The sequence below is a fragment of the Gekko japonicus genome, unplaced genomic scaffold (genome assembly GCF_001447785.1).
Source record: "Gekko japonicus isolate JY-2015 unplaced genomic scaffold, Gekko_japonicus_V1.1 scaffold2427, whole genome shotgun sequence".
Taxonomy (NCBI): Eukaryota; Metazoa; Chordata; class Lepidosauria; order Squamata; family Gekkonidae; genus Gekko; species Gekko japonicus.
This window is the reverse complement of record NW_015163160.1, coordinates 221,199-248,045: the sequence shown is the minus strand read 5'-3', so window position 1 is coordinate 248,045 and position 26,847 is coordinate 221,199. Positions and strand designations below refer to the sequence as shown.

At 46.6% G+C, this 26,847-nt stretch overlaps 2 protein-coding genes across 2 annotated transcripts in view; both read right to left on the bottom strand.

Annotated features, from left to right (window-relative positions):
* Positions 1-4,873, bottom strand: part of LOC107106867 (major histocompatibility complex class I-related gene protein-like) — a 12,966-nt gene extending 8,093 nt beyond the window's left edge. Inside the window, exons 1-3 of the mRNA XM_015407084.1 lie at positions 4,807-4,873; positions 2,199-2,477; positions 568-846 (exon numbers count right to left, since the gene is read on the bottom strand). Coding sequence (XP_015262570.1) covers positions 568-846; positions 2,199-2,477; positions 4,807-4,873 — 625 coding nt within the window. The remainder of the gene's footprint in view (positions 1-567; positions 847-2,198; positions 2,478-4,806) is intronic.
* A 4,592-nt stretch (positions 4,874-9,465) lies between these two features.
* LOC107106868 (class I histocompatibility antigen, F10 alpha chain-like) overlaps positions 9,466-26,847 on the bottom strand; it is a 33,535-nt gene continuing 16,153 nt past the window's right edge. The window contains exons 3-8 of the mRNA XM_015407085.1: positions 20,882-21,160; positions 15,814-16,098; positions 15,438-15,524; positions 14,327-14,365; positions 11,031-11,063; positions 9,466-10,431 (exon numbers count right to left, since the gene is read on the bottom strand). Of these exons, the coding sequence (XP_015262571.1) occupies positions 10,412-10,431; positions 11,031-11,063; positions 14,327-14,365; positions 15,438-15,524; positions 15,814-16,098; positions 20,882-21,160 (743 nt within the window). The 3' untranslated portion in view covers positions 9,466-10,411. The remainder of the gene's footprint in view (positions 10,432-11,030; positions 11,064-14,326; positions 14,366-15,437; positions 15,525-15,813; positions 16,099-20,881; positions 21,161-26,847) is intronic.

The following is a 26,847-nucleotide window of genomic DNA, read 5'->3' as shown; positions in this document are numbered from 1 at the left end:
GTGGGGGCATGGGGGGGGGGGGCGCCAGAAGGGATCCTCGCCTAGGGTGCAAAATAAGCTGGGGCCGGCCCTGCCCGTGCATAATTTTATAAACCTCTATCACATCCCCTTTTAGTCGTCTCTTTTCTAAACTGAGAAGTCCCAGTCTCTTCGGCCTTTCCTCCCAGGGAAGGTGCTGCAACCCCTTAATTATCTCGGTCCCCCTCCTCTGTACTTTTCCCAGCTCTTCCATGTCCTTTTTGAGATACGGAGGGTGGAGAACAGAACATAAGAACATAAGAGACACCAATGTTGGATCAGGCCAAAGGCCCATCCAGTCCAACACTCTGTCACACAGTGGCCAAAAATGCCAGGTGCCATCAGGAGGTCCACCAGTGGGGCCAGGACACTAGGAGCCCTCCCACTGTTGCTCCCACCCCCCCAAGCACCAAGAAGACAGAGCATCCCTTGCCCCAGACTGAGAGTCCCTATCTATACCTTGTGGCTAATAGCCACTGATGGACCTCTGCTCCATATGCTTATCTAATTCCCTTTTGAAGGACATCCTTGCCTCCTGCCCCTCCTCACCTGTCCTCAGCAGACTCTCCTTCCCATACTTCAGGTGCTTCCGCAGCCAGTCAACGCATTCCTCCTCCAGGTAGGACTTCAGGTATTGGGAAGTGGCCAGGAGTGGATCCAGCTTCCGCTTGGAGATCTCGGCCTGAGGCTCGGAGGCCGTCCAGGTGAGGGTCTCCTTGTCAAAGGCCAGGAAGTCCCTCCCATCGTAGGCATACTGGTAATGCCCTCCCCTGGCCTTCCCATCCCGGCCGAGTTCACAGCTCACGACCCCCTGCAGGATATGGAACCCTGAGAGGGAGGGAGGGAGGGAGTTAGATTCGAGCATTTTAGAAACCAACAAGATTTGGCGATAAGAAGAAGGAGAAGAAGAAGAGGAAGAAGTAGAAGAAGAGGAAGAAGAAGAAGAAAAAGAAGAAGAAGAAGAAGAAGAGGAAGAAGAGGAGGAGGAGGAGATTGGATTTATACCCCGCCCTTCACTACCAAAAGGTGTCTCAGAGCGGCTTACAAACTCCTTTCCCTTCCCCTCCCCACAACAGACCCCCCGTGAGGTAGAAGAAGAAGAAGAGGTTGGACTTATACCTCGCCCTTCACAAGCCAAAGGAGTCTCAGAGCGGCCTACAAACTCCTTTCCCTTCCCCTCCCCACAACAGACACCCTGTGAGCAGTGTTCCCTCTAAGCTGAGTTAGTGTGAGCTAGCTCACAGTTTTTTAGCCTCCAGCTCACAGATTTTTGTCTTAGCTCAAGAAAGATGGCTCCAGAGCAAACTAATTTATGCAGTAGCCAAATTGCTCGCTCACAACTTTAATGCCAGTAGCTCACAAAGTAGAATCTTTACTCACAGGACTCCACAGCTTAGAGGGAACATTGCCTGTGAGGTAGGTGGGGCTGAGAGAGCTCTGACAGAAATGGCTCTTTTTCAAGAACAGCTCTTGTCAGAACTACGGCTTGCCCAAGGCCATCCAGCCAGGTGCAAGTAGAGGAGTGGGGAATCAAACCTGGTTCTCCCAGATTAGAGTCCGCGCACTTAACCACTACACCAAACTGACTCTCTGAGTGTGGAGAGGAGGAGGAGATTGGATTTATACCCCGCCCTTCACTACCCAAGGGAGTCTCAGAGCATCTTACAAACTCCTTGACCTTCCCCTTGTTCTACAAATTAATATCCAGTCAAAAATAGGAGACTGAAGTCAAAATGAGGAGGAAGATCTTGTATTTAATCTGTATAACAAAATTTGGCGCCCCACGTTATAGAAAAAATCTATAAAAACCAGAGAAATATGAATACTCAAAAAAGGGGGAAATCATTATAGTCCCATCTCTACTACACCCTCCCCACAACAGACACCCTGCGAGGTAGGTGGGGCTGAGAGAGTTCTTGACAGAGACCGCTCTTTTTCAAGGACAGCTCTTATCAGAACTATGGCTTGCCCAAGGTCATCCAGCAGCTGCATGTGGAGGAGTGGGGAATCGAACCTGGTTCTCCCAGGTTAGAGTCCACTGGGTCTCAAAGGAGATTCACGGCTAGAAGGGTTCTCTCTTTCCCATTAGTAGCCCTTCCCCTTCTGCATCTGTGAGGGAGGAATTGGGGGGTATCCGTGCCCCCACATGGGACGATCTGTGTCTCAACCCCTCTACTCACGCCCACGGCTGTGGTTGTAGCGATTCCGCACCCCCTCCAGGTTCACTTTGAATACCGGCTCCGTGTTCCGGGCTATCTGGGCTTGGCCGTCCCAGTAGTGGGGATCCGCGTTCTGAATCTCCCCCATCCAGGGGACTTGAGGAAGAGCCTGGCCGGTGTCTCTGTCATACTTAATGTAGAGCTGGCCGTCCACGTAGCCCACGGCCATGAACTGGGGCAGCTCCTGGCCGGGCTCAGAAACCACCAGGTAGAGATTGTGGAGGAAGTGTGAAGAAGAGCCTGAAAAGGAAGAGAGGGAGGCATAGTTAAGGGGATGCCGCAGCAAAAAGCAGACTCCAGACCACAGCCTGAGCAGTCAGTGTGATGCAGCGGCAAAAAAGGCTGATGTGGTTTTGTGGTATATCAACAGAGGCATAACATCCAAAACGAAAGATGTCATAGCCCTGCTGTACACCGCATTGGTCAGGCCGCACCTGGAGTATTATTGTGTGCGGTTCTGGAGGCCCCACTGCAAAAAAGGATGTGGACGGAAAGGAGCGGGTGCAGAAGAAAGCAACGAAGATGATCAGGGGCCTGGAGACCAAGCCCTGCCAGGAAAGGTTGAGGGACTTGGGAAGGCTCAGTATGGAGAAGAGAAGAACATGACGGCTCTTTTGAAGTCTTTGAAAGTCTGTCCCTTAGAGGAGGGCAGAGAACTGTTCTTGCTGGCAGCAGAGGATAGGAATCGCAAGAATGGGTTCAAATTAAAGGTGGAAAGGTACCAGCTGGATATTACGGAAATTTTTGTACAGTAAGAGTACAGCCATGGAACCGGCTGCCTAAGGAGGCGGTGAGAAGAAGAAGAGGAGAGAAGGGATTTATACCCCACCCTTCACTACCCAAAGAAGTATCAGAGCTGCTTTCAAACTCCTTTCCCTTCCCCTCCCCACAACAGACACCCTGTGAGGTGGGTGGGGCTGAGAGAGCTCTTGACAGAAACTGCTCTTTTTTCAAGGACAGCTCTTATCAGAGCTACGGCTTGCCCAAGGTCATCCAGCCCGGTGCAAGTGGAGGAGTGGGGAATCAAACCCGGTTCTCCCAGATTAGAGTCCGCCCACTTAACCACGACACCAAACTGGCTCTCTACACCACTACACCAGTGGGGCCAGACTGCAGAAGCCCTCCCACTTTTGCCCCCAAGCACCAAGGAGACAGAGCACCACTGCCCCAGACATAAGAACATAAGAGACGCCAATGTTGGATCAGGCCAGTGGCCCATCCAGTCCAACACTCTGTGTCACACAGTAGCTGAAAACCCAGGTGCCATCAAGAGGTCCACTAGCGGGGTCAGAACCAGTGTTCCCTCTAAGCTGAGTCAGTGTGAGCTAGCTCACAGTTTTGTATCCTCCGGCTCACACATTTTTGTCTTAGCTCAGGAAGGACGACTCCGGAGCAAACTAATTTATGCAGGAACCAAATGGCTCACTCACAACTTTAATGCCAGCAGCTCACAAAGTAGAATTTCTGCTCACAAGACTCCACAGCTTAGAGGGAGCGTTGGTCAGAAATCCGGAAGCCCTCCGACTGTTGCCCCCCCCAAGCACCAAGACAGAGCACCACTGCCCCAGACAGAGTGTTCCATCTGTACCTTGTGGCTAATAGCCACTGATGGACCATATGTTTATCCATAAGAACATGAGAGAAGCCCATCCAGTCCAACACTCTGTGTCACACAGTAGCCAAAAATACCAGGTGCCATCAGGAGGTCCACCAGCAGGGCCAGAACTCCAGAAACCCTCCCACTGTGCCCCCCCCACCAAGAATGCAGAGCATCACTTGCCCCAGACATAAGAACATAAGAGAAGCCATGTTGGATCAGGCCAGTGGCCCCTCCAGTCCAACACTCTGCGTCACACAGTGGCCAAAAACACCAGGTGCCACCAGGAGGGTCCCCCAGGGGGGCCAGAACTCCCAAAGGCCCCCCCCCCACTTTTGCCCCCCAAGCACCAAGAATACACACACTTTTTAAATAAAATCACATTTAAAAAAACTGCACAAGCACTATGTTGGGGACCCCACCCTAGGAGCACCTGAGTTTGGAACCAGTGGCACTGAAACAAAGCTTTGAAGAGGGGTAACAGAGCAAGTTTCCTTGCAGTGTGCAGGTCAGGGGAGTCCATAGCATATTTTGGGGGTGTAGAGCTTTTTAAAAGCATCGTCGGTATTCGTGGTCTGATTCACGAACAGGAACTAGGAACTGTAAATAAGGAACTGGGAGCCGTCTTCAGCCTCGTATCATATCGGACAGATTTCATGCGCTTCCGTCATCATGGTTTTGATTCTGCTACAAAGGAGCACGTGCTTTCCCGAAACTACTTACAGCTACTCATCGTACCGCGACTCTCAAAACCCTTTCCTGGAACTGTGATCCTGGCGCTGCACAACACCGAGTAGCGTTTACACGGGTTTTAAGGGGGTGGGGAAGGTTTCAAAAGGCTTCAACAGGGACGCTCAACAGCCCCCCCCCCCCCCCCATATATTGATGCATTGCCTGCTCTGCCTTGGGTGCAAATTCTGCTCACCTTCCCCAGCGGATAAGAGGTTTTAAGACCCCGCCCCCGGTACTTACCAGAACAGCCCCCCAGGAAGACAACCACTGCCCCCACGAAAAAGAGGCGCCCCCGCAGCAGCCCCATAGCAATCCTATGCCGGAGCGGAGCTGCCGGAGTCAGCCGGAGAGGAATCCGAAGCAAGAGCTACGATTGGTTCTGAGTAGGGGCTATTTAATCAATAGGAAAACGGCAATCCGGTGTCGTCAGCGGTTGCTGGGCAGATCCCTCGCCGCTGGGGAGAAAACCGGGTTTGAATGGGACCACATTGCAAAAGCCGCTCCGTTCCCGGGGGGCAGGGAAGGGGTGTCTGGAGGGAGGGAGCTGAGGAGACCCCCCCACCTTCCTCCCCCGAAAAGGTACTGGGGAGGGGTAGGTAAAGGTTTCCCTTGCTCGAAAGCCAGTCGAATCCGACTCTAGGGTTGCGGTGCTCATCTCCGTTTCAAAGCCGAAGAGCCAGCGCTGTCCAAAGACGTTTCTGTGGCCGGCATGACTAAACACCAAGGCGCAGGGAACGCTGTTACCTAACCACCGAAGCGGTACCCATTTATCTACTTGCAATTTCTTGCTTTCGAACTGCTAGGTTGGCAGGAGCTGGAACTAGAGACGGGAGCTCACTCCGTCATGCAGCACACTCGGGTCTCGAACTGCTGAACTACCGACCTTCCGCAGCCTGCAGTTCAGCGTCTTAACCACTTGAGCCACCGCAGCTCCACTGGGGAGGGGCATACCTGCAAATAATGGCTTGCCAACTTCCGCCTGGGAAATTCCTGGAGATTCAAGGGTGGTGGTTGTAGAAGGGGGGGGGGATCCATCTGGAATCGATGTCCTGCCATAGAGTGAAAACGAAGCTGCCATTTTCTCCAGAGGAATCGCCCTCTGTAAGTCTTGGGAGATCAGTGGCAATTCCTGAGAGAACTGCAGGCCACGCCTGGAGGCTGGCAACCAAGTGACCTGCCTGGAAACCTTTTCTCTTTTTTTTGGAATGGGGGAGTAGTGCCCCAGAGGATGCCTGCCACATCTAGATGAGCCATTTAGACTTGACTGCAGATGGGGGGGTTAGCGCTACCTCTGGGAGCGTGCAGAGTGCAGACTCTGGAAAAGGGCCAGACTGGTGGGGTGAGCACCTCCTCTCTGTGTAAGAGGGTCTTGCCTGGTGGTGTTCAGGTTTTGGAAGCCTGTTAGAAACTGTATAATTTTTAAGGTGGGGACGTCCCTAAGGTGGCGCCCATGGGTGCTACGGTTGCCAGCCTCCAAGTGGGGCCTGGGGATCTCCTGCTTTTACAACTGATCTCCAGCTGAGAGATCAGCTCCCCTGGGGAAAATGGCTGCTTCGAAGGGTAGACTCTATGACAGTGATGGCGAACCTTTTAGAGACCGAGTGCCCAAACTGCAACCCAAAACCCACTTATTTTTCGCAAAGTGCCAACACGGCAATTTAACCTGAATACTGAGGTTTTACTTTAGAAAAAACAACTCATACATTAACTTAAGATGATCCAAACAAAGTAAGGAAAGCAATCCTAAATGCTTTCATTTACTTAAAATTATTTGGCAGAGAATTCAACATTTTAATGATGGTCTGGGCCTGGCTGGGGCGATGGCACGTGTGTCCACAGAGAGGGTTCTGAGTGCCACCTCTGGCACCCGTGCCATAGGTTTGCCACCACTGCTCTATGGCATTGTACCATGCTGAGGCCCCTCCCCTCCCCAAACCCCGCCCTCTCCCGGATCCACCCCCCAAAGTCTCCAGGTATTCTCTAGCCCAGACCTGGCAACCCTAATGGGCGCCACAGCACCTGCCAACGGCTTTCCTGGTGCCCACCAGATGTTTCGATTATGGGCAGGGTCAGATGTGGATTTTGCCCTGCAGGGCTCCTGATTGGTCCTCGGAGATCGGATTGGCTGTGCAGATTTTTTGAAATGTCGCTTCGGCCGTAGCTGCCACCACAGAACAAGGATCTCCACTGTGTGTGACTGAAGGTTAAGCTGACTATACACAAGGAAAATATTTTATTTTATTTTTATCTAGAAGTTCAGTTTATATACTGCCCTTCCCTGAGTTCACAGGGCGGTTGCCAACAACAAAAAAAGAGTATAAAACTGAAATTAAAACAGGTTAAAATTTTAAAAAATCAGATGGCGCCAAAATAAATACAAATACAGTAGGCATTACTGTCCCACAAGTGGGAAAAACAGGGGGGGGGGGAGTGCCAGGTAGATGGTATCCATTGCTGCCCTAAAAAAAAAGCCTGTCGGAACATCTCTGCCTTACATGCCCTGTAGAAGTGCATAAGGTCCCACAGGGTACGGAGAAATATCATGTTCATTTTAAAAGTATCCTGTTAAATTCCTGCCTGAAATGTTGAAATTTAGTTAGAGATATGCATAACATCACTCTCTGACATTTTAGCATTGGCTCTGCCTCCTTCGGCAGCCATTTTGTGGTTGCCTGTGGTCTTCAGTGGTGGCCATTTTGTTCTCGGTTCCTCCTCCTGGGGTGGCCATTTTGTGGTCAGCTTCACCTCTTGTGGCAGCCATTTTATGGTTGAGCCCATTATCCTGTGTCACAGTTCCAAAGGTTAAGAAGCTCTGAGTGTATAGGCCCAGTAATTCTGTTAGTCAAATTAAAACCATGAAATATTGACAAATACACAAAAATTTCCATGTACTTATTACAAAATAGATTTAAAAAATATTGTCCCTGTTGATAGCCTCAATTCAAAATCAAATTGTAGGGACAATAATTGACACGTTTTGGCCCACTGGCTTTCCTCAGGGGTCGAACAAAGGATATTACAATCATTTCTTAATCGAGATGAAATTTTTCTGGAGAAAGGAAAAACAGAACAAATTATTAATTATTGTTTGACCCCTGAGGAAGGCCAATGGGCTGGGATAGCTCTTATCAGAACTAGGGCTTGCCCTAGGTCATCCAGCCAGGTGCAAGTGGAGGAGTGGGGAATCAAACCCAGTTCTCCCAAATTAGAGTCCGCCCACTTAACCACTACACCAGACTATTGGGCCTATACATTCAGATCTTCTTAACTTTGAGGTTCTTGATTCAATTCAGTCTTGGTTAAGTCCTCCCCCCTTTTTTCCATTTACAATTCAAAAGTTTGCAGGCTCAAAAAGTTTGGGGATCTGGATCCCTGTTCTAGGGGGAGACCCTGTGTGACAGCAAACTCAAGCGCTTAGTAAGAGTAACAAAATTTATTTATGTCAGCTTTTGGGAGTCACAAGCTCACTTCTGCTGATAAAATTGTACAGGGAAATTTTATAGGGATAAATTTTATGGGCCCTGCAAACTTTTTGAGCTTTTGGACTCTTTTTGGAATCTTGAGAGTAGTAACCACCACCCAATAATGGCTGCAGCAAGATGCTAGAGCCAAAACAAAATGATTTCTCAGGAGGAGGGACCAAACACGATACCTTCCTCCTCAGTCTGCAGTAAAACAAAAACCCACCACAAACCAGGCTGGACCCAAAAGGCAGGAGGACAACATTGGAAACAGTGGTCTATAAGAACTTGGCAGTGATAATCTTGGAAAGAAGTACCAGGAGTTCAGAGATAAAGGGCTGGCACAGAAGCAATTGGAAGACTTTGTGTCTTTTCTGTACCTCCCATCCATTCTCCCACTCCAGATGAATAGATAGGGTTGCCACCTGGCCTGGAGGCAAATCACACCAGCTGATAAATCATACATATTCAGCCCCTATTAAAAGACAGGATTCCCCCCCCCCCCTCCGGCTCATTTGGCATCCCATGTAGCAGTTCTGCCTCCACCCACTCAGGTGCTGTCCATGGTGGTTTCATCCATACAGAATAACTTTCCAGAAGATGGTGAAGGATTCCCGATGTGGTCATTTTAGGGAAGCCCTGTAAATTAGGACTTCTTAAAAAGGCACTGGGAGTGGAGGTGATTTTATTTACAAAATCGATATCAGGCTTTTTGGCCCGATACAAGGCCACCGAGGCAGTTAACAAATTAGAAGTGGAACATTATAAAGCCCATTGTAGTATCAGTTAAAACCACAAGCGAAACTAGTATAAAAACAATTAAAACACAGGTCAAGAAGGAAAGCTCAATAAAAGAATGCTGAAACAAAAAGAAGTCCTTCGCCCACTGGCAAAAGGTAAGGAAGGAAGGAGAAAAATGAATCTCCCAGGGCAGGGTGTTCAATAATTTTGGGGCCACAAACAAGGCCCTTTCCTGATTAGCCTCAGTTGGCGAGGGCACCCAAAGGGCAGCCTCCAAAGATGACCAGAATGAACAGGTAGGTTCATATTTTGTCATGTCTGGTTACATTTTGATTTTTGTGCTTCATGTGTTTTTGGTTGTGATTATTTTTTGGCAGGCACTTTTTCCCAAGCTGTTCTGAGTCCTTTTTGATGGATGGGGGAAGACAGAATAACCGAACTCACCCCTTCCCCCTAAAGTCCTTGTAATCTGTTTACTGTTTCTATCATACTTGTAATCCACCTTGAGTCCCAGGTAGACTATAAATGAAATAATAACAACAGCAAGCACTCAGTGTGATGCTCCCTTTAAAAGGCATTGGAAGGAGATGATCTGGGGATGCCCTCAGAGTCTACAAACCCTCAATATTCTCAGGAATGTGGGCATATCGGGAGCTCCTGTGCTAATGGAGAAGGAAACATCAGACAGGCATGGGGTGGGGAGCCAATTTATTTCTCTTTATTTCAACAAAATGGATCTTTACAGGCAAAATATTTACATCAAAAATATTCAAGGCAAAATGCAGATAATACTCTAGCCAGGGAAGGAAGAATTCTACGAAAGTGTGAAGACTTAGATGTCTACTGCCAGCAGCAGCCCCTCTCCCACCCTCCCCTGGGTATCTCATCTGATTTGGAACTGATCTTGGCTGGACCCAGAGGTGGCTCCTGAGAGACGATGGCTCTGTCACCCCCATTAGCCTCTGGTTGCAAAATCTGCTCTTCTTGGTGCCACCCCTCTTTCCAGCTGCCATTCTCTTCTTTGGCCCCTCAGTGTGGAATTCCTCACCTCACTAAACTGACATTTGGTTACTTACGCAGACATTACGATCTTTGCTTTCTGCCGAGAACACATCCAGCCTGAACACTGAGATTCTTGTGAACATTCTATGACATCGCAGCATCTCAACCAAAAGCTTTTAGGAAATAGCCCAAACTCTGGCCCATTGCATTTCAAGTAGACACAACAATTCACGGCCATGTATTACTTTAAAGTCAAAAAGAGACAGTGCATTGGAGGAGGAAGGAACGCAGCAACCCCTAAGCCCCAGACAGCGTCAAAATCACTGCAGATTATATGCCACATTAAGCACAGTATATAAATGAATTTGCTTAGCTTTTTAAAAAGATTAGCACTTCAGTTGCAAATATTAAAGTTTGTTTCTTATTAATACTAATGGTTCAAATATCAGGGCAAAACCAAAATCAACCCAAATCTATTAGGGGGAAAAATCCCACAAAATCCAATCGAAAGAGATGGGAACCAGAAGCCGCTGCCAGAAAGATTAGGTGGAACAAAAAACAAGAGTTGAAGGTGGCAGAAGCTCTTTGCGTGGGACAGAAGATCCCCAGAATCTTTTGAGTAGATCCTCTTCATTCTCTTCTTATGCGTCAGGCACTTCAACTAAAAAAGAAACAAAGTTAGAGTCTTAAGTGAAGCCACCATGGAACAGTCAACATGCATCGAAACCAGAGGGTGGGGAGGACGGGACACACACACACACACAAAGGCCATCCAAGCTAGTGTTTTGCTGGGGGGGATCTCAACCAGCGCCCCCCCATATAGATCAGGCCACAAGCAGACAGCAGGGTGCTCTGCCGAGGGACCCACAGTGCAAAGGCCTCCAACTGGCCACTCAAGCAAGCGAGTCAAGCCACAGACATCAGGGGAAGGCAGGAACTCAATTGGGGCGCTAACCCCCAGTGCAGAAATCCCTTCCCCAAGAGGCCTGTCAGGAAGACCCTGAGCGAATAGTCAGAGAGGAAGGAGACCCTCCACAAGGTCAAAGTTCAATCCATTTGTTCCAAAAGCAGAAATCGTTCTGGTGAGGAAATGACTTCCCAGCCACACAGCTGATAACCATCGCTGAAGGTGTAAGGAACAGGGGTGAGAGAGCACACAAAACTCTTTTTAGAATCTGAGCAAGGATCCCCGTGGAGACTGTCTCAACAAGGGTCCCCCATTTAGCAACTGACCCCCAACCCCAACAATAACCTACTTACCCCTGGTGGAGTTGTCCGACCCCTGGTCGCTTCCTGCAAAAGCGGGGGGGAAGGGGGGGAGAGTTAATATCAATTATTTCTGGACAAGGCCCTCCAAACACTTCACCTCAAGTACGAATACCTCCCCCCCCATGCATTTTAGACTTAAAAACGGCACACCAAAGAAGATTGGATCCTGAATCCCTTAAAAAGCCTAAAATTTGACCCAGATGAATGGGAGCCAGAGAAGTACAGAGAGGTGGGGGAAGGACTGTGGCTCAGTGGCAACAACTCTGCTTGGCAGGCAGAAGGTCCCAGGTTCACTCCCCGGCACCTCCAGTTCAGGATCTGATGTCAGATGATGTGAAAGACCTCTGCCTGAGATCCTGGAGAGCCACAGCCAGGCAAGTTCGTTCATTTGATTTCTATCCCACCCTCCCCCGCAGGTGGGCTCAGGGAGAGGTCGCGACAGGAATATGAGCAATAAAACCACATCATAAAACCATAAAGAATTAAGAATCCAATTTTAAAACAGATGGCAGGCCAGTAACAATCCATTGTGCTCCTTGCATTGAAGGTCAGGTGAATATGCAATAATAATTCAATAATGCAAAAATATAATTGTATAACAGTATAGGCCAAGGTGTAACCAAGATACAGAAGGAAGAATAATAATGGAAAGAAGAATAAAGTCCCAAGTATTTTACTGTGTCTCACTCCAGTAGTGTTGTAATTTCAAAGTCCAATTTGACGTGCAATTCATCATGGGAGGGGACATTTCAGAAGTCCCATAAGCCATAAAAAGCCATGACGCGTAGTCCGGATGCTGGCTGCCGCGTTTCGACTTGTTCTTATTCAAAAGCAATAGGCTATCAGGGGACCCAATCTCAGTAGAAGGCACATACAGAGCCAGTATAATCAGTCAAGAAGGATTATGGTGGGCCGAAATATAATAGTACATAAGAACAAAAGAGAAGCCAGTGTTGGATCAGGCCAATGGCCCATCCAGTCCAACACTCTGTCTGTAGTCCAGTTACTACTGAAGGAAACCCATTGCCCTCTACACCACTGAATGAGTTTGGGCAGGAGGTGCCCGGAAGAGTGGTTGCCCACCAGTTAGCTGAAAACCCAGCAGAACAGCTTTGTTTTACAGGCCCTGTGGAACTGTAATAAGTCCCTCAGGGCCCTGATCGGGAGCATGTTCCACCAGGCTGAGGCCAGGGCGGAGAAGGCCCTGGCCCTAGTTGAGGCCAGGCGGACATCTTTGGGGCTGGGGACTGCCAGTAGATGTTGCTCTGCTGAGCGTAAAGCCCTACGAGGCACATATGGGGAGAAGTGCTCCTGCAGATATGTTGGTTCCTGGCCACACAGGGCTTTTAAAGGTTAGCACCAACACCTTGAACCGGATCTGGTACTCAATTGATAGCCAGTACAATTGGTGTAACACTGGCTGAATATGCGCCCACATAGACGTTGCAGTTTGAAAGCGCACCGCTGCATTCTGCCCTAGCTGGAGTTTCCGGGTCAGATTCAAGAGTAGTCTCACGTACAGTGAGTTACGGTAGCCTAACCTGGAAGTGACCATTTTGTTGATCACTGTAGCCAAGTCTCAGGTGCAGAGGTAGGGAACTAGTTGCTGAACCAGCCAGAGGTGGTAAAAGGCTAATTTGGCAACATTGGTGATCTGGGCCTCCATAGTTAACGAGGCATAGTTAATGAGTTGGCAATACTGACTCTGACGGACCAATGGCCTGGTTTCGTACAAGGCAGCTTCATATGAACAGAGAACTGGACAGAGATTCCTGCAGAATAATCGATTGACTCAGGTTCTGCACTTGTTATCCTATTACCCTGAGCAGTTAAAATATTTGTAAATGTTCTATGGCACCCCAGGAATTTTGGCCAAGGTGGGGTGTGTGTGTTGTGGCTTACATACCGGTGAAACTTAGGTTTTTGCCAATTACAGTCTGCTTAAAAGTTCAGAGCAGCCAGTAGGGTTTCTTTAGACACTACAAAATCCAGCTAACCATATATGAAGTGATGGGGGAGCTTTAACGGCTGGATATTTTGGCTGGGGAGAAACGCTGCAGAGAACAAAAAAGAGACCAAAGTGTCAGCTAGCTGCCATTGTGTTTGCTGTTCCCTGTTTCACACCTCTTGTACCCCCCCCCTCCGTTCCTGTTTGCTTCATTATGCTTTCTCTGTAGTGTGCGGAACTCGCCAAGGTCAGACAGCTGGAGGTGGGAGTGGAAGCTTCGCTTAGCTTATTTTGGGTATCTAGCCTGTGAACTGAACCTGTGTTGATTGTGTAGAACTGTTACGTTCCTATAGAATGGGCACGAGTTTGTAGGTTCTATTCCCGCCAGCGGGAACTGGGCTCATTGGCCCTGACCTGGTTCAAATGCCTTTATTATGTTGCCCTTGGTTAATTGCAGTTATTCCTAACAATGTCCTTGTTCCGGTTTGAACCATCGCTTTGAAATAAACCTTGCTTTAATTCTGAACGTGGAGTTATTTCGAATGCCTGGGGATCCAACACAAAGTGAAACCAGAGCGGAGGCGGCAGAGCCTGGCTTACAACAGACTGAGGGGGGGGGGGGGGGGGGGAGTTGGGTTTCTGCCCCCTGGACAGGGCAGCACTTGGAAATCAGCCCTCAGCCACCCCATTCTGCTGGTTCATGTGGACCCTGGGATGACACATAAGCGTAGCTGTGACTTAAATCCCAAAGCTGCCCACGGCACAAGGAAGGAAGGCCCTCCTGCGGCCCAATCACTGCCCATTCAGAAAGTCCCGGTCAGAGTCTCAGTTCTGCCTCCCGGGGACTGGATCTTCCAGGATACAACTCACTATCGTTGAAATTAAATTAATGCTTTTATTGAAGAATGTACACCCTGCGCCTTTCCCTTTGGCTCAAATTAAAAGTCCTCGGATGATCCTTCGGGACGGGCTTTCCCTTTCCATGCCTGAGGACTGTTTTCACTGGCCATGTTTTGCTGCACAATGTTATTATAAGCTGTTGGGAGGGTGTTGTGGACGTTCTAGGAACATGAGAGAAGCCATGTTGGATCAGCCCAGTGGCCCATCCGGTCCAACGCTCTGAGTCACACAGTGGCCTGCTTGTACCAGGCGAGTCTCCCTGTAACTGTGAAGCCACCTGGCTGTAGACGACCAAGACGCTCCCTTCCTCCCTTGGGTGATGTAACTGGGGGGAGCTGTGGATCTGTCAGCTGATCCTTCACTGGACACCCGCCCCCCCAATCTGCATCTCAGTTTTTGTGACGACAGAATGTTCCAAAGAGGAAGGGACATCACTCACCTGGTGTTGCTTTGTAGCCACGCTCTGCCCTACGTTTCCCTGCAGAAAGAGAACCAGGGGACATGAGAGTCGGAAGAAGCACCCAGAGACCATCCAGCCCCACCCTCTGCAGTGAAGCCGGCCTTTGGGGCTCCAAACTCCCCACTTCCAGCTGATACTCCTCCAGTCTCCTTGTAACCAACTTCCAAGGACTCCTCTACGCCACTCTTGGTTAAGAGAACAGGGAGGGCTCTCACTCAGCCATGGAGAGGGACAGAGAAATACCACCCACCCCAAGTCTCAGAGCAGGAGGGGTCATGACTAGACCACTCCCCCCCCCAGGCAAGAGGCTTGACCCTGTTCAGAGAAGCCACAGGAAGAAGGGAGGGGAATGGACAGTCCTGGGATCCTAGAGTTGTGACATCAAAGGAAAATTGCTGTTTAAAATGAGAAAGGTGGTTTACGCAGGAGGCATCCCACTGAAATCAATGGGGCTTAATTAATTCCCAGGGGGTTTAATTTTGGGGGGGGAAATCCAGCCAGGGGACAAGAGGACCCCACTTGCCTTCCACCAGCCTGGAATGAGGATTCCGTAGGTTCGCCATGAGAGGGTTATTTCACTCTCATGTGCAGAAGCCGCCTGCCTCTCCTGCCTGGGGGGGACTAGAGGGGGACCTTCAGGCCAGAGGGGAGAGTCCCAGGCAGGGCTGGGGGAGACCAGATGCTCAGCCCCCCCCCGTGCCTGAGGCACTGAGAAGACCCCCTTGCCTGGGGGAAAGGGCTGTGACCTCCCCCACCCGCGACACGTTGGACAGGAGGTTTTTCGTGCCTGTTTCTTGCCCTGCCCTATCTGCTTAGCGTGACTTTTGTGGTCAGCCACCCGGGGTCCTGCCTTGCGAGAGAAAGGAGAGCGAGGAGTCTTTTAAAGTAAATTAACAAAGAGATACTTCCCAGCCCATGTTCCAAATGCCATTACGAGGGGAGGGTTCATGGGCACCACCAGATGTGGGAGAAACATCTGGCCCTGCCATCTTGCACCCCTCACAATCTTCACCGTGGATCCACCATAAGAACCTCTCTCTCACAGACACAGACACACAGCCAAGCCAAGGCCCCCCCCCCGTTCACTTACTCATGTAGACGGTGACCCCAACCACCAGCAGAATGGCAGCAAGGACGACCCCGACAACGACTTCCACAATGAGCAGCAAGTTGGATGCTGAGGAGGAAAGGGAGGAAGAAAGGTCACTGTTAGTCAGCCCGGCTGTTGCCCTCCAAGGCAGAGATCTTCCAGACGAAGCATCTCCGGTTGCTGGAAGTTGCACAAATTGCATTGGGAACATCCTGCGTGTGATGACAACCTCCACACCGAGTTCCTGCCCCCCCCATCCCTCTCCTGGAGCCCCCCCCGGACATTCTGCCCCCTACACCAAGAGTCCCTCCTTCCTTCCTGGGCAAAAATCTGCCTCCCACCCCCTCCCATCCCCCCCACCCTTTCCTGCTCTCACCCGGCTCCTCCCAGGCCAAGTCCAGGGGCTCTGGCAGGCTGTCGTGTCCCACCCGGCACTGGTAGCGGCCCTTCTCCTTGGGGTCCACCTCGATGCTGAGCCAGGTGTTGTAGGTCCCATCCGAGTTGGGGACGACACCCCCCGTCATGGTCTCCGCCCTCCGGTCCTCCCCATCCTTCATCCAGGTGACCTCAATATCCTTCGGGTAGAAGCCGTAGAGCTGGCAGAAGAGGGTCTCCTGTCCATCGTAGCCCTTCTTGCGTGCCACCCTCGTCACTGGGGCCTCTGTGGAAAGGGCAACGTCATCCTGGGTTAACACGCTGCCTCTCCCCAGATGACTGATTGGAGACTGGCCTTGAAGGGACCCCAGGTGGTCATCCAGTCCCACCCCAGTCTGGATGTATTCAACTTGCAGCATCTCCAAGAGATGAAACACTCCACAGAAGCGGGTTCTCCGGCCTAGCCTTGGAAATTAGATTGTGGTTCTGAGACCGGCCTCGTGTGAGTCCCTTCAGGGTTTGGGGGTGAAGAGCCTTCCTTAACCCACATTTCAGAGTTCTTTTCTAAATGATCCTTAGTACTCATTTTAGACAACCAAGCAAGAAACACACACAAAGACACTGCAGAGGTACCAAATCAGGCCATCTCAGGGCCACTAACCAGCCTGGTCAGCTTCAAAGAGCACCTTCCAAAACAAACAAAAAAGATGTGGCCAGAGATTTTTCTGCTTTCTGCAAGATACAACGACCTCTTTACATGCTCTAAGACACTCAGCCCTCACACTGATATTTTAGAGCTGTCTGTCTGAATGGGAAGGGTAGTCTGCTGATGCCCAGACACCTTTATCCTGAACTGTCACCGTTTTTGACATCAAAAAGCAACAGTCTTCAATAACTTCTCAGGGGTGGGTAGACGGGAGTAAACGGCAGGTCTACATGGACCCTCTAGATTTTTTTACATAGCAAGAACCCTCGTCCCCACACACACACACACCAAATTGACCATCAAATTACAGATCAACTCGGTATTCTCAGGCTAGGTCTTAGAAATCACTCCACACTGCTGCTGGGGTTCAAATGCACAGATCCTCCTGCTTTTTGCATGCAGTCCTCCAAAATGTAATGCCAGTTTAAAGAATACACGCACATCCACAGTCTACACCAGAACAATCAAGGATCCAGTGCTTTATGGCACAGATGCCATACGATACAAAAACAAAGATCCAAAGACTCATGGATCCTCATGTTTTTTTGAAGGATTCATCTGATAAAACTTCAGAACCACAAATTAACTCCACACCCACTGAGTTTGGGGGCGGGGGGGGGCGGGCACAAAACGCAGATCCAGTGCTTTGTGGCTCTTTCACAGCGCAAACACTCATGTCCACGGCACGAATCCTCATGGATGTTTACAATTTTTACACAAAGTCTTACAAGACTCACTGCCACATTCCATACCCCATCCATGTCTACACAGCGCAGAACAATAAGCACAGAACCAGCACTTTGAGCCACACCCACATGGCACAAAAACATGGATTCAAGTCACGGATCCTCCTGAATTGGTATGGTTTTTATACTCCCACATTAAGCAGCAACAAATTACTCCGGGGGACCTTTATGCTCCAAACTTTAACCAAAGGGCCTTTTTAAAAACATTCTAAGAGGATCTTACACGTTTTGCCGGAGGAGGAGTTATTCTAGCTGGTGGCTTTGATAGTTTTATAAACCATGGGATGGATAGGTCGATCAAGACATCAAATACTCCTTCTATGCCTTTCCTATTACAATGCAGAAAAGGTTTTCAATAAGATGTTACTATCAGTTAAAAGGTTGACACATCGATGCACACTCCGAGCATTTTGATAGCCATGGTCAGGAGCAATGATCCCTCTAAGGTGTGGAGTCTTGTGAGCAAAAATTCTACTTTGTGAGCCACTGGCATTAAAACCGTGAGCAGGTGATTTGGCTCATTATATAACCTAATTCTTTTGTCATACAGAACATTTAGAATGCCTTGGCACTAAAACATTTTATACACCATAGTCTGTGTGCATACAATAATTTGACCACTGAGGAAGGCCTTGGAGACCAAAACGCGTTTCATCGTGTTTAAATGTGGTTCAAGGCTATCAACCTAGAGACATCGAATTGTTGCTCCTGTTCTATTGGTTCAAGACTCTTAACCTAGAGGAATTAAATCATACGATATATTGATTCAGGACTTCCTTGTTCAAATATTCCCTGCTTCAAGGGTGGAAGGTGCTTACATTTTTAAAGTTGAGTTTTAGTGCACTTTGTAATAAATACATATTTTGTTTAATTTACTTGTTATAATTTTCTCTCAAAGTATCCAACTTTGTTGTTGCTCAGGGTTGGGTCTTCTTCCTTTCTGTTTTGGAACATAAATATTTACTGAAATGCTTAGACAAATTTGGTTTTGGAAGAATCAGCAAAAATTATTTCTTCCAATGCTACAGTAAAGAGAAATATATATAAAAAATTCACAGCCAGTGAAATGAAATAGAGCAAAGAGGCCCTTTTTCAGCATGATTCTTTAACTTTTCCTCAGAGCCATTAGCCACATCAATTAGAGATTTGAAGAGGAGATTGGATTTATACCTCACCCATCACTACCCAGAGGAGTCTCAGTACATTCTCCCCTTCCCCTCCCCACAACAGACACCCTGTGAGGTAGGTGGGGCTGAGAGAGCTCTTTCGAGAACTGCTCTTGAGAGAACTCTGAAAGAATTTGTGACTAACTCAAGGCCACACCAGCAGCTGCATGTGGAGGAGTGGGGAACCAAACCCGGTTCTCCCCGATTAGAGTCCGCGCTCCTAACCACTACACCAAACTGGCTCTCTCTTGCCTAGTATCAAGGGCATTGGGATAGGAAAAGATTCATACAAGATTAGTCTCTTTGCTGACAACATTGTAATTTTTCTAACAGATCCGGGACAATCAGCTGCCAATTTAGAAATTATTACAAAGGAATTCAGCAAAATAGCTGGATATAAAGACTGAAGAAGTGCTTTTTAATATGGATGTGCATAGTTTTTCTTCTCAGAACTGGATTAGGAAAATCAAGATTACAAAAACATATGCATATTTAGGAATTAAATTAAGCAAAAACAAGGAAGACTTATCTGGTAACAATTGTAAAGCAACAATTACTGAAATAACTAAATTTGCTCTTTGGGAAACGTATCAATTCTAGGTCAGATAAACACAGTAAAGATGATGCTGGTATCAAAAAATTATTATATAATCTTAAACTTACCAAATATGGTAAACAAGTTTATACGGGGCAGTAAAAAAACCTAGAGTCAACTGGTCAGGAGTACAAAGCAAAAGCAAAGAGGGTGAACTGGGTCTTCCTAATTAAGTAACATTATCACAATGTCACATGACTGGTTTGAATATCATGAAAACTCGATTCTTAATGGGTTATTGAAGATTTGGGAGAGTTATAGGGAAAACGTGGTCACCTGCCATCCGCAGTGAGAGATCTTGATAAATAGCAACATTTTAAATGTGACTCATTAGCAAATGGGGTATCTTATGGTATTGATATGTCTATGACATTAATTACCCTGGACTTTCAGGAAAGGGAATTAACTAAGCAATGGCAATATAAATTGGTTTCATTTCTTACAACTTAAGAGCTTCTTGAAGAAAAGTATACATGGAAGTTTAAGAATACGAAAATTAACAGAAATTGGAGACCGTATCCATGTCAAAAACAAGAGTGACTACTTTCTAAAATCAGTAAAATTCTATATAAAGAGGGTACAGCAACTCAAACAATCATTTCAATCTAAACAGGGGAAAGATTTGAAATACGAAATTCCAGAGGAAAGGGAAATGTATTTTTACACATAGTTCATTCATTTCTCTCCAATTTTGAGAACATTCAATAAACATGCTACATGAATGGCACTTGACAGCATGCATAACAGTAGAAATTTATTTTTAAAAACCCATATGACACTTATGTCGGTACTGCGGACTACCAAATGCAGGCTATTTGCATATGCGGTGGACGTGCCGAAAAAATACCGGTTACCAGTTGCAGACATGATGAAATGTAGATGAGCTATTCCTCTGAGGATATCTTGTTAAACAGTATACCCCTGTTTCCAAAAGAATTTCAAACTATGATCTTTCCTATCATGATAACTGCTGCTAGAATGACCTTTGCGAGATACTGGAAGTCAGACAATACTCTATCAATGGAAGAATGGATCAGGAAATGTAAAGGAACCTTTTTGGTACTCAAGTTGACATTCTTAAGAAGGGGGAAGGAGAAATCTCAACTGAAGACAGCTTGGCAAATGGAGCATTAAGGTTTCAGTTCAACGTTGGGAGGCTCCACTTAAATTCTCACAGGTGCCACTTCTGCCGGATCCCCTTCCAGGGAAAAAGGCCCGTTTTGGGGAGCAAGGGCAGGCCCACTGCTCTCGACTCCACCCCCCTCAAGCTCTGGAGCCCCCCCATTTACAGCCATTCCCCCCCTCCCCCGACAGATGGGTCAGGCCTTTGGGCTGCCAGTAATGGGGCAGGGAGAGGCGGGCAAAGGAAAAGGAGACGATTCATCCTAATCAGTTAGCAAGGCGTTAAACAGAGAGGGGGGAACAGGGGCATATTTCCCCCCCCCATGCCCCAAGGAAGGCTTTTCTAAAGAAAGCAGCAGCAGTCCTGGGGGAGGGGGGGACGGGGACTGGCAGACTGTACCACTTTTGCTAAGGAAGAGAGGAGTCCCGCCTTTAAGCCCACAGCCAACCCCTTAAAAAACCCTGGAGGCCGGAAGGGGGATGTGTGGTGGGAGGGGGGGCACAGCCGGATGGGCTTCCCAGATCTGGAGCAAACCCGGAGTCCAGCAGCACCTTCAAAACCCACCCAAGGCATTCCAGGCAGCTTCAGGTGGCACCCCCAATGAAGACAGATGCAGGCGGTCCCCCCCCCCCCCTTGGAAGCAGGACAAAGGTTTGTCAGCCCCGGGGTTTTTTCGACAGCCCTTTGCCCCTCCCCAGGGTGGATGTACCCCCCCACTGGGGGTCCTCCTCACCTGTCCTCAGCAGGGTCTTGCTGCCATAGCCCAGGTACCTCTGCAGCCACTCCACGCAGGTCCCCTCCAGGTAGGACTTTTGGAACTCGGCATCCTGGGTCTCGGTCTCCCACCTGCTCTTGGTCACCAGGGCCTGGGGCACGCGGGCCGTCCAGGTTACGGTCCCTCTGTCGAGTGCAAGGAAGTCCTCCCCGTCGTAGGCGTACTGGAAGCGCCCCTCTCTGAGCTGCCCGTCCGGCCCCACCTCGCAGCCGTACATCAGCTGCAGGGTGTGGACCCCTGTGTGCAAGAGACACGCCAGAGGTGAGAGGGGGAGGACATTTGGGGGAGGGGTGTTTGCGGCAGGCGTCTCTTTCCCCACTTGAAGAAAAGTGTGTGTGTGGGGGGGGAGCCTGCGGAAAGGCCAACCCCTCCCGTCTGAAGTCTCTCTGCTCTTCACAGGGACCGCTAGGGTGGCCAACTCCAGTCTGAGAAATCCCTGGAGATTTGGGGGAACCGAGACGGGTGGGGTGGGGCAGGGTGAGATCTCCCGTCAAGTCCGTAAGAGTCCACCTATCCAAAGCAACCCTTTCCTCCAGGTGAATTGATCGCTGTAGCCTGGAGATCTGTTGTAATTCTGGAAAATCCTCAGGCGCTGCCTGGAGGCCGGCAGCCCACCCCAGGGGCCGCCCAGAAGATTCGTGCCCCGTGGCCTCCCCCCCCCCAACCCACCTCTTAGGAGAAAAACAATAGGATGGGGAGAGGCAGGTGGAAGCAGATGCTCCCCCTCCCCATTTCGCTGATTGTGGTTTTGCATACCTTGGGAGGAGGGATTTACTAGCGTAAGAAAGGGGTTGGGGGCAATCACTGGCTTGGGGCATGCCTAGGAAGGAGAAAGGCCCTTCCTCCCACTGCCCCCCCCCAGGGTCCTCCAATGGATTCTCCATGGGGGAGGGGACCCCCTTTCCATCCCTTAGCTCAAAGGGATGCTTCTGGCTTGCGAGAGGAAATAAGACACAGCATGTTATCAGAAAGACATCACAGGAGAAGGCATGGATTATAGAAAGCAGAAATCAAAATTTCTATACAGGGCCTTTTCCCTAGTTCTACATACAACAAATTATACGAGCACTGTATACAATAAATAACCCCTCTAGAGCAGGGTTGATGAACTCATTTGTTATGAGGGCTGGATCTGACATAAATGGGACTGGAGGCAGACGGGGCAGGGTATAAAATAGGGTTGCCAACCTCCAGGTGGGACCTGGGGATCTCCTGGAATTACAACTGATCTTCAGACTACAGAGATCAGCTCCCCTGGAGAAAATGGCTGCTCTGAAAGGGGGGGCTGTGTGGCATGGCACCACGCTGAGGCCCCCCCCCCAACCCCTCCAGATATTTTCCAACACAGACCTGGCAACCCTAGCTCTCCGGCAGGAATCCCTGCCTGGACCTGCATATTTATTTATTGATTAATTACTTTTCATTTATATCCCACCTTGCAGGGCAAACTGGCTCAAGTTTGGTTTTGGGCTATGGGAGGGGATCTGCGTTCATGCAAAAGAGTCAGATTCCAAGTGAAAATAATAATCTAATCAGAACAGTCACGATGTCATTCCTTTCTTTGGCAGCCAATGAGATTTCATCCCGGCAGCACACACCCCCCCTGAAAATTAAAAGGGGGGGGGGAAGCAACCTCTCAGTTTTTACTAAGTTTAAGTAATTTTTGGACTCCAATTCCAAATGTGTGTGGGGGGGATGGGGATGACAGAAATCTCTGCACTGAACAAAATGTAGGATGTTTTACACGGGGTCAGACTATAATCCCCCATAGCCACATATAATATGTTACGTGGCTGGGAGGGACACAGGCTTGAAGGCCGGGGGGGGGGGGCTTTTTCAATGTTTCTCAATGGAAAAATTGGAAAATTTGGGTATCCACTGGGGGGGAAACCCACCAACCTGCGGTGATATATTTTCTCTTTTAAAATTAAGAAAAATGTTTCTTTTTTTTTTTTGGTAAACAAATTTTATTTTCTCAGGAATACAACATATAAAACATTTCATTCTATCAATTGTCTACCCCATTCCCAGTTCCTCCCCTCCCTCCAATGGCTTCCCACAATGCTTCCACCCCTGCTCCAAATTACTTCATATCATCAACAATATCAGTTTTTCATCATTACAATCTAAAGATAACATCGTTTGACTTAATATTGATCTAAACATATTAAGTTTTGTTTCACATCCCAGTTCTTTTCCAGATAAATTTTAAAATCATTCCATTCTCCAAAAAACTCATCGTCTTCTTTGTTATTCAGTTTTTTTGTAATCTTATCCATTTGTGCCATGAACAGAACTTTTTGTATCCATTCTTCAACCTCTGGTACCTTTTCTGTCTTCCAAAACTGAGCATAAATCATTCTCGCTGTCACTATCAGGTACCAGAGTAAAGTTTTTTTAGTCGTATTGACTTCTTCCATTTTGAGTCCCAAAAGCAGAATTTCCGGTGCTTTTTTAAAAGAACATTTCAGTATTTTTTGCATTTCATTGTGGACTTTTGTCCAAAAGTCTACAGCTTTCTCACAAGTCCACCACATATGATAAAATGAGCCCTCATGCCTCTTACATTTCCAGCATTTGTTTGACATATTTTGATTCATATTTGCAATCTTCTTAGGTGTCATGTACCACCTATACATCATCTTATAACAATTTTCTTTAACATTAGTACATGTCGAGATCTTAATAGAGTTTTTCCACAAATATTCCCAAGTTTCCATATCTACTTCCTTATTCATATTAATAGCCCATTTTAACATTTGTTCTTTAACAGTTTCATCTTCAGTATACCATTTTAACAACACCTTATACATTTTAGAAATATTTTTTCCTCCTCCACTCTCCCATACCTTTTCAATTTCATTTTTTTCCTCTCTAAAACCATAGTTTTTTTTGTCAGATCTAAAAAGATCATAAATCTGCATATATTTCAACCACTCATATTCATATTCAATTTCATTCTGCTTTTTCATTACCCACTCTGTTCCCTCTTTTTTAATTAAATCTCTATATGGCAACCAGTCTCTACCTCGCTGTCTTGAGTAAGATATCAACACTTCTACTGGTACAATCCACAATGGTCTTAAGTCACTCTGGTACTTCTTATATCTTGTCCATACCATATACAAAGCTTTTCTCACCAAGTGAAGTTTAAAAAAACTGTCCATTTTTATCTTGTCATACCATAAATATGCATGCCAGCCAAATCTACAATCATGCCCTTCCAACCCCAACAATCTGTCATTTTCAAGCTTCACCCATTGATCCATCCATGTTAGACAAACCGCTTCATAATATAGTCTAAGATTTGGCATTTGTAGACCTCCTCTTTCTTTGGCATCACAAAGTATTTTCATTTTGATCCTTGGTTTCTTGCCTGCCCAAACAAATTTTGACAACTCTTGTTGCCACTTGGCCAACAAATCCGTTTTATGCAGAATTGGTATTGTTTGGAACAGGAACATCAAACGTGGTAGGACATTCATTTTTATAACTGATATTCTTCCCATCAGTGATAAGTTCATTTTATCCCATTTCTTAAAATCTTGAGTCAGCTTAGTCCATAATTTCTCATAATTATTCTTATATAGGTCTATATTTTTTGCCGTTAATTCAATTCCAAGGTATTTTGTTTTTTTAACTACTTCACATTGTACCAGTTCTTGTAGTTCCACTTGTTTTTGTTTGATCATGTTTTTACATATAAGTTTTGTTTTATTCTTATTTACGTAAAAGCCGGCCAATTCTCCAAACTCCTTTATTTTTTGAAAAAGCAATGTCAATTTTTCTGTTGGGTTTTCCACCATAAACATTACATCGTCTGCAAATGCTCGATATTTGTATTGGTGTCCTTTATGTGTCAAGCCCTTTATTTCTTGATCGTACTGTATTTTTTGTAAAAGTATTTCCAATACCCAGATAAATAATAACGGTGATAACGGACAACCTTGCCTTGTTCCTTTCTGTACTTTGAAGTTATCTGTCAGTTCTTTATTCACATTTATTTTAGCTCTTTGTTCAGAATAGATAGCTTCAATACAATTTCTAAAATGTTGTCCCGCTTCAATCTTTTCCATCATCTGGTGCATAAAATTCCAATTAAGATTGTCAAAAGCTTTTTCTGCATCAACAAACAGAAAAGCTACTTCTTTTTCTGGGTGCTTTTCATAATATTCAATTGCGTCCATTACTATTCTTACATTGTCTCTAATCTGCCTTTTGGGTAAAAAGCCCGCTTGATCTTCAGAAATTACCGTTTGTAAATAGTTTTTCACCCTTTCTGCAATAATTTTTGCAAAGATTTTATAATCGTTGTTCAAAAGAGATATTGGCCTGTAGTTCTTTACATTTGTTGAATCTTGTCCTTCCTTTGGAATCAAAGAAATAATTGCTTCTTTCCATGAGTCCGGCACCTTTTTGTTTTCTCTTATTTCGTTGGTTAAAGCTTCCAGGACCGGGGAAATTTCTTCTTTCATCTTTTTGTAGAATTTCGCTGTAAATCCGTCCGGCCCAGGCGCCTTCCCCAACTTTGTCTCTTCTATTGCCTTCATCACTTCTTCTTTTTGAATTGGACCATTTAATAAATCTTTGTATTCCTTACTTATTTTTGGTAGTGGAATCTCCTTTAAATATGTTTTAATCTTCTCAAGATCAACTCTAGTTGTTTGGAATAGTTTAGCATAATACTTGAAGAAACATCTCTTTATTCCATTAGGATCAACGAACTCTTTTCCATCTTCTATTATTTTGGTTATCATTCTTCTCTCTCTTCTAGCCTTAAGTTGCCAAGCTAAGTATTTTCCCGGTTTGTTCGCCCCTTCAAAAGATTTCTGTTGTAACTTCTTTAAATTCCAATACATTTCCTGATTCCAAGTCTCATTCAGTTGTTCCTTCAGCAACTTTAATTCTTTAATAATTTGCTTTTTTCCAGGCTTCTTTTTTAATTCCTTTTCTTTCTGAGCAATTTTTTCTAACACTTCTGTTTGTTTTTGAAGTTTTTCCTTTTTTTGCTTCACGTTTTGCGAGATGAGAATTCCTCTCATCACCGCTTTATAAGCATCCCATACAATCTGTATCGGTGTTTCTTTATTTAAATTTTGTTGAAAGAATTGTTTCGTTTCTTCCTTTAACATCTCAATTACTGTTTTCTTATCCAACAAGTCTTCATTAATCCTCCACAGAAAGGGTTTTTTCCTTTCTGTGGAACTCCATACCACCGGATTGTGATCTGAATTACATCTTGGCAAAATTTCAGTCTTATGTGTTTTCATTGATAATTCTTCAGACATCCAAATCATATCAATTCTGGAAAAAGAGCAATGTCTATTGGAATAAAAAGTAAAGTCTTTCTGCATCGGGTTCCATTTCCTCCAAACATCTTCTAATTTTTCTTGCTTAACTAATTCAAAAAAATTCTTTGGCAGTTTTCCGCTGAATTCGTTGTCCTTTTGTGGTTTTCTGTCTACACGATCTATTGTCCCATTAAAGTCTCCGGCCATAATAACTTGCTCATAAGTCAATTGTTGTAATTGGTCAGTTATATCCTTAAAAAATTTTTCCTTTGCTCCATTGGGTGCGTACACGTTGATCAACAATGTTTTTTTCTGCTGAATCATTAATTCCACACCCACGTATCTGCCATCTATGTCCTTAAAAATTTCTGTAGGTTGTAACTCCTTCTTCACATATGTCACAACTCCTTTTTTCTTGTTTGAGGCCGCAGAACAAAATTCAATTCCAAATAAAGCATTCTTTAAATATTTTATATCCTGTTTTCTAATATGTGTTTCTTGCAAGCATATCACGTTGCATTTCTGTTTCTGTATCCAATGATTGATTCTTTTCCTCTTGTTTGGTGAATTTAATCCATTAACATTCCATGACAACAATTTGTACTCCATTATGCGTTTTATTTTAAAGTTCTC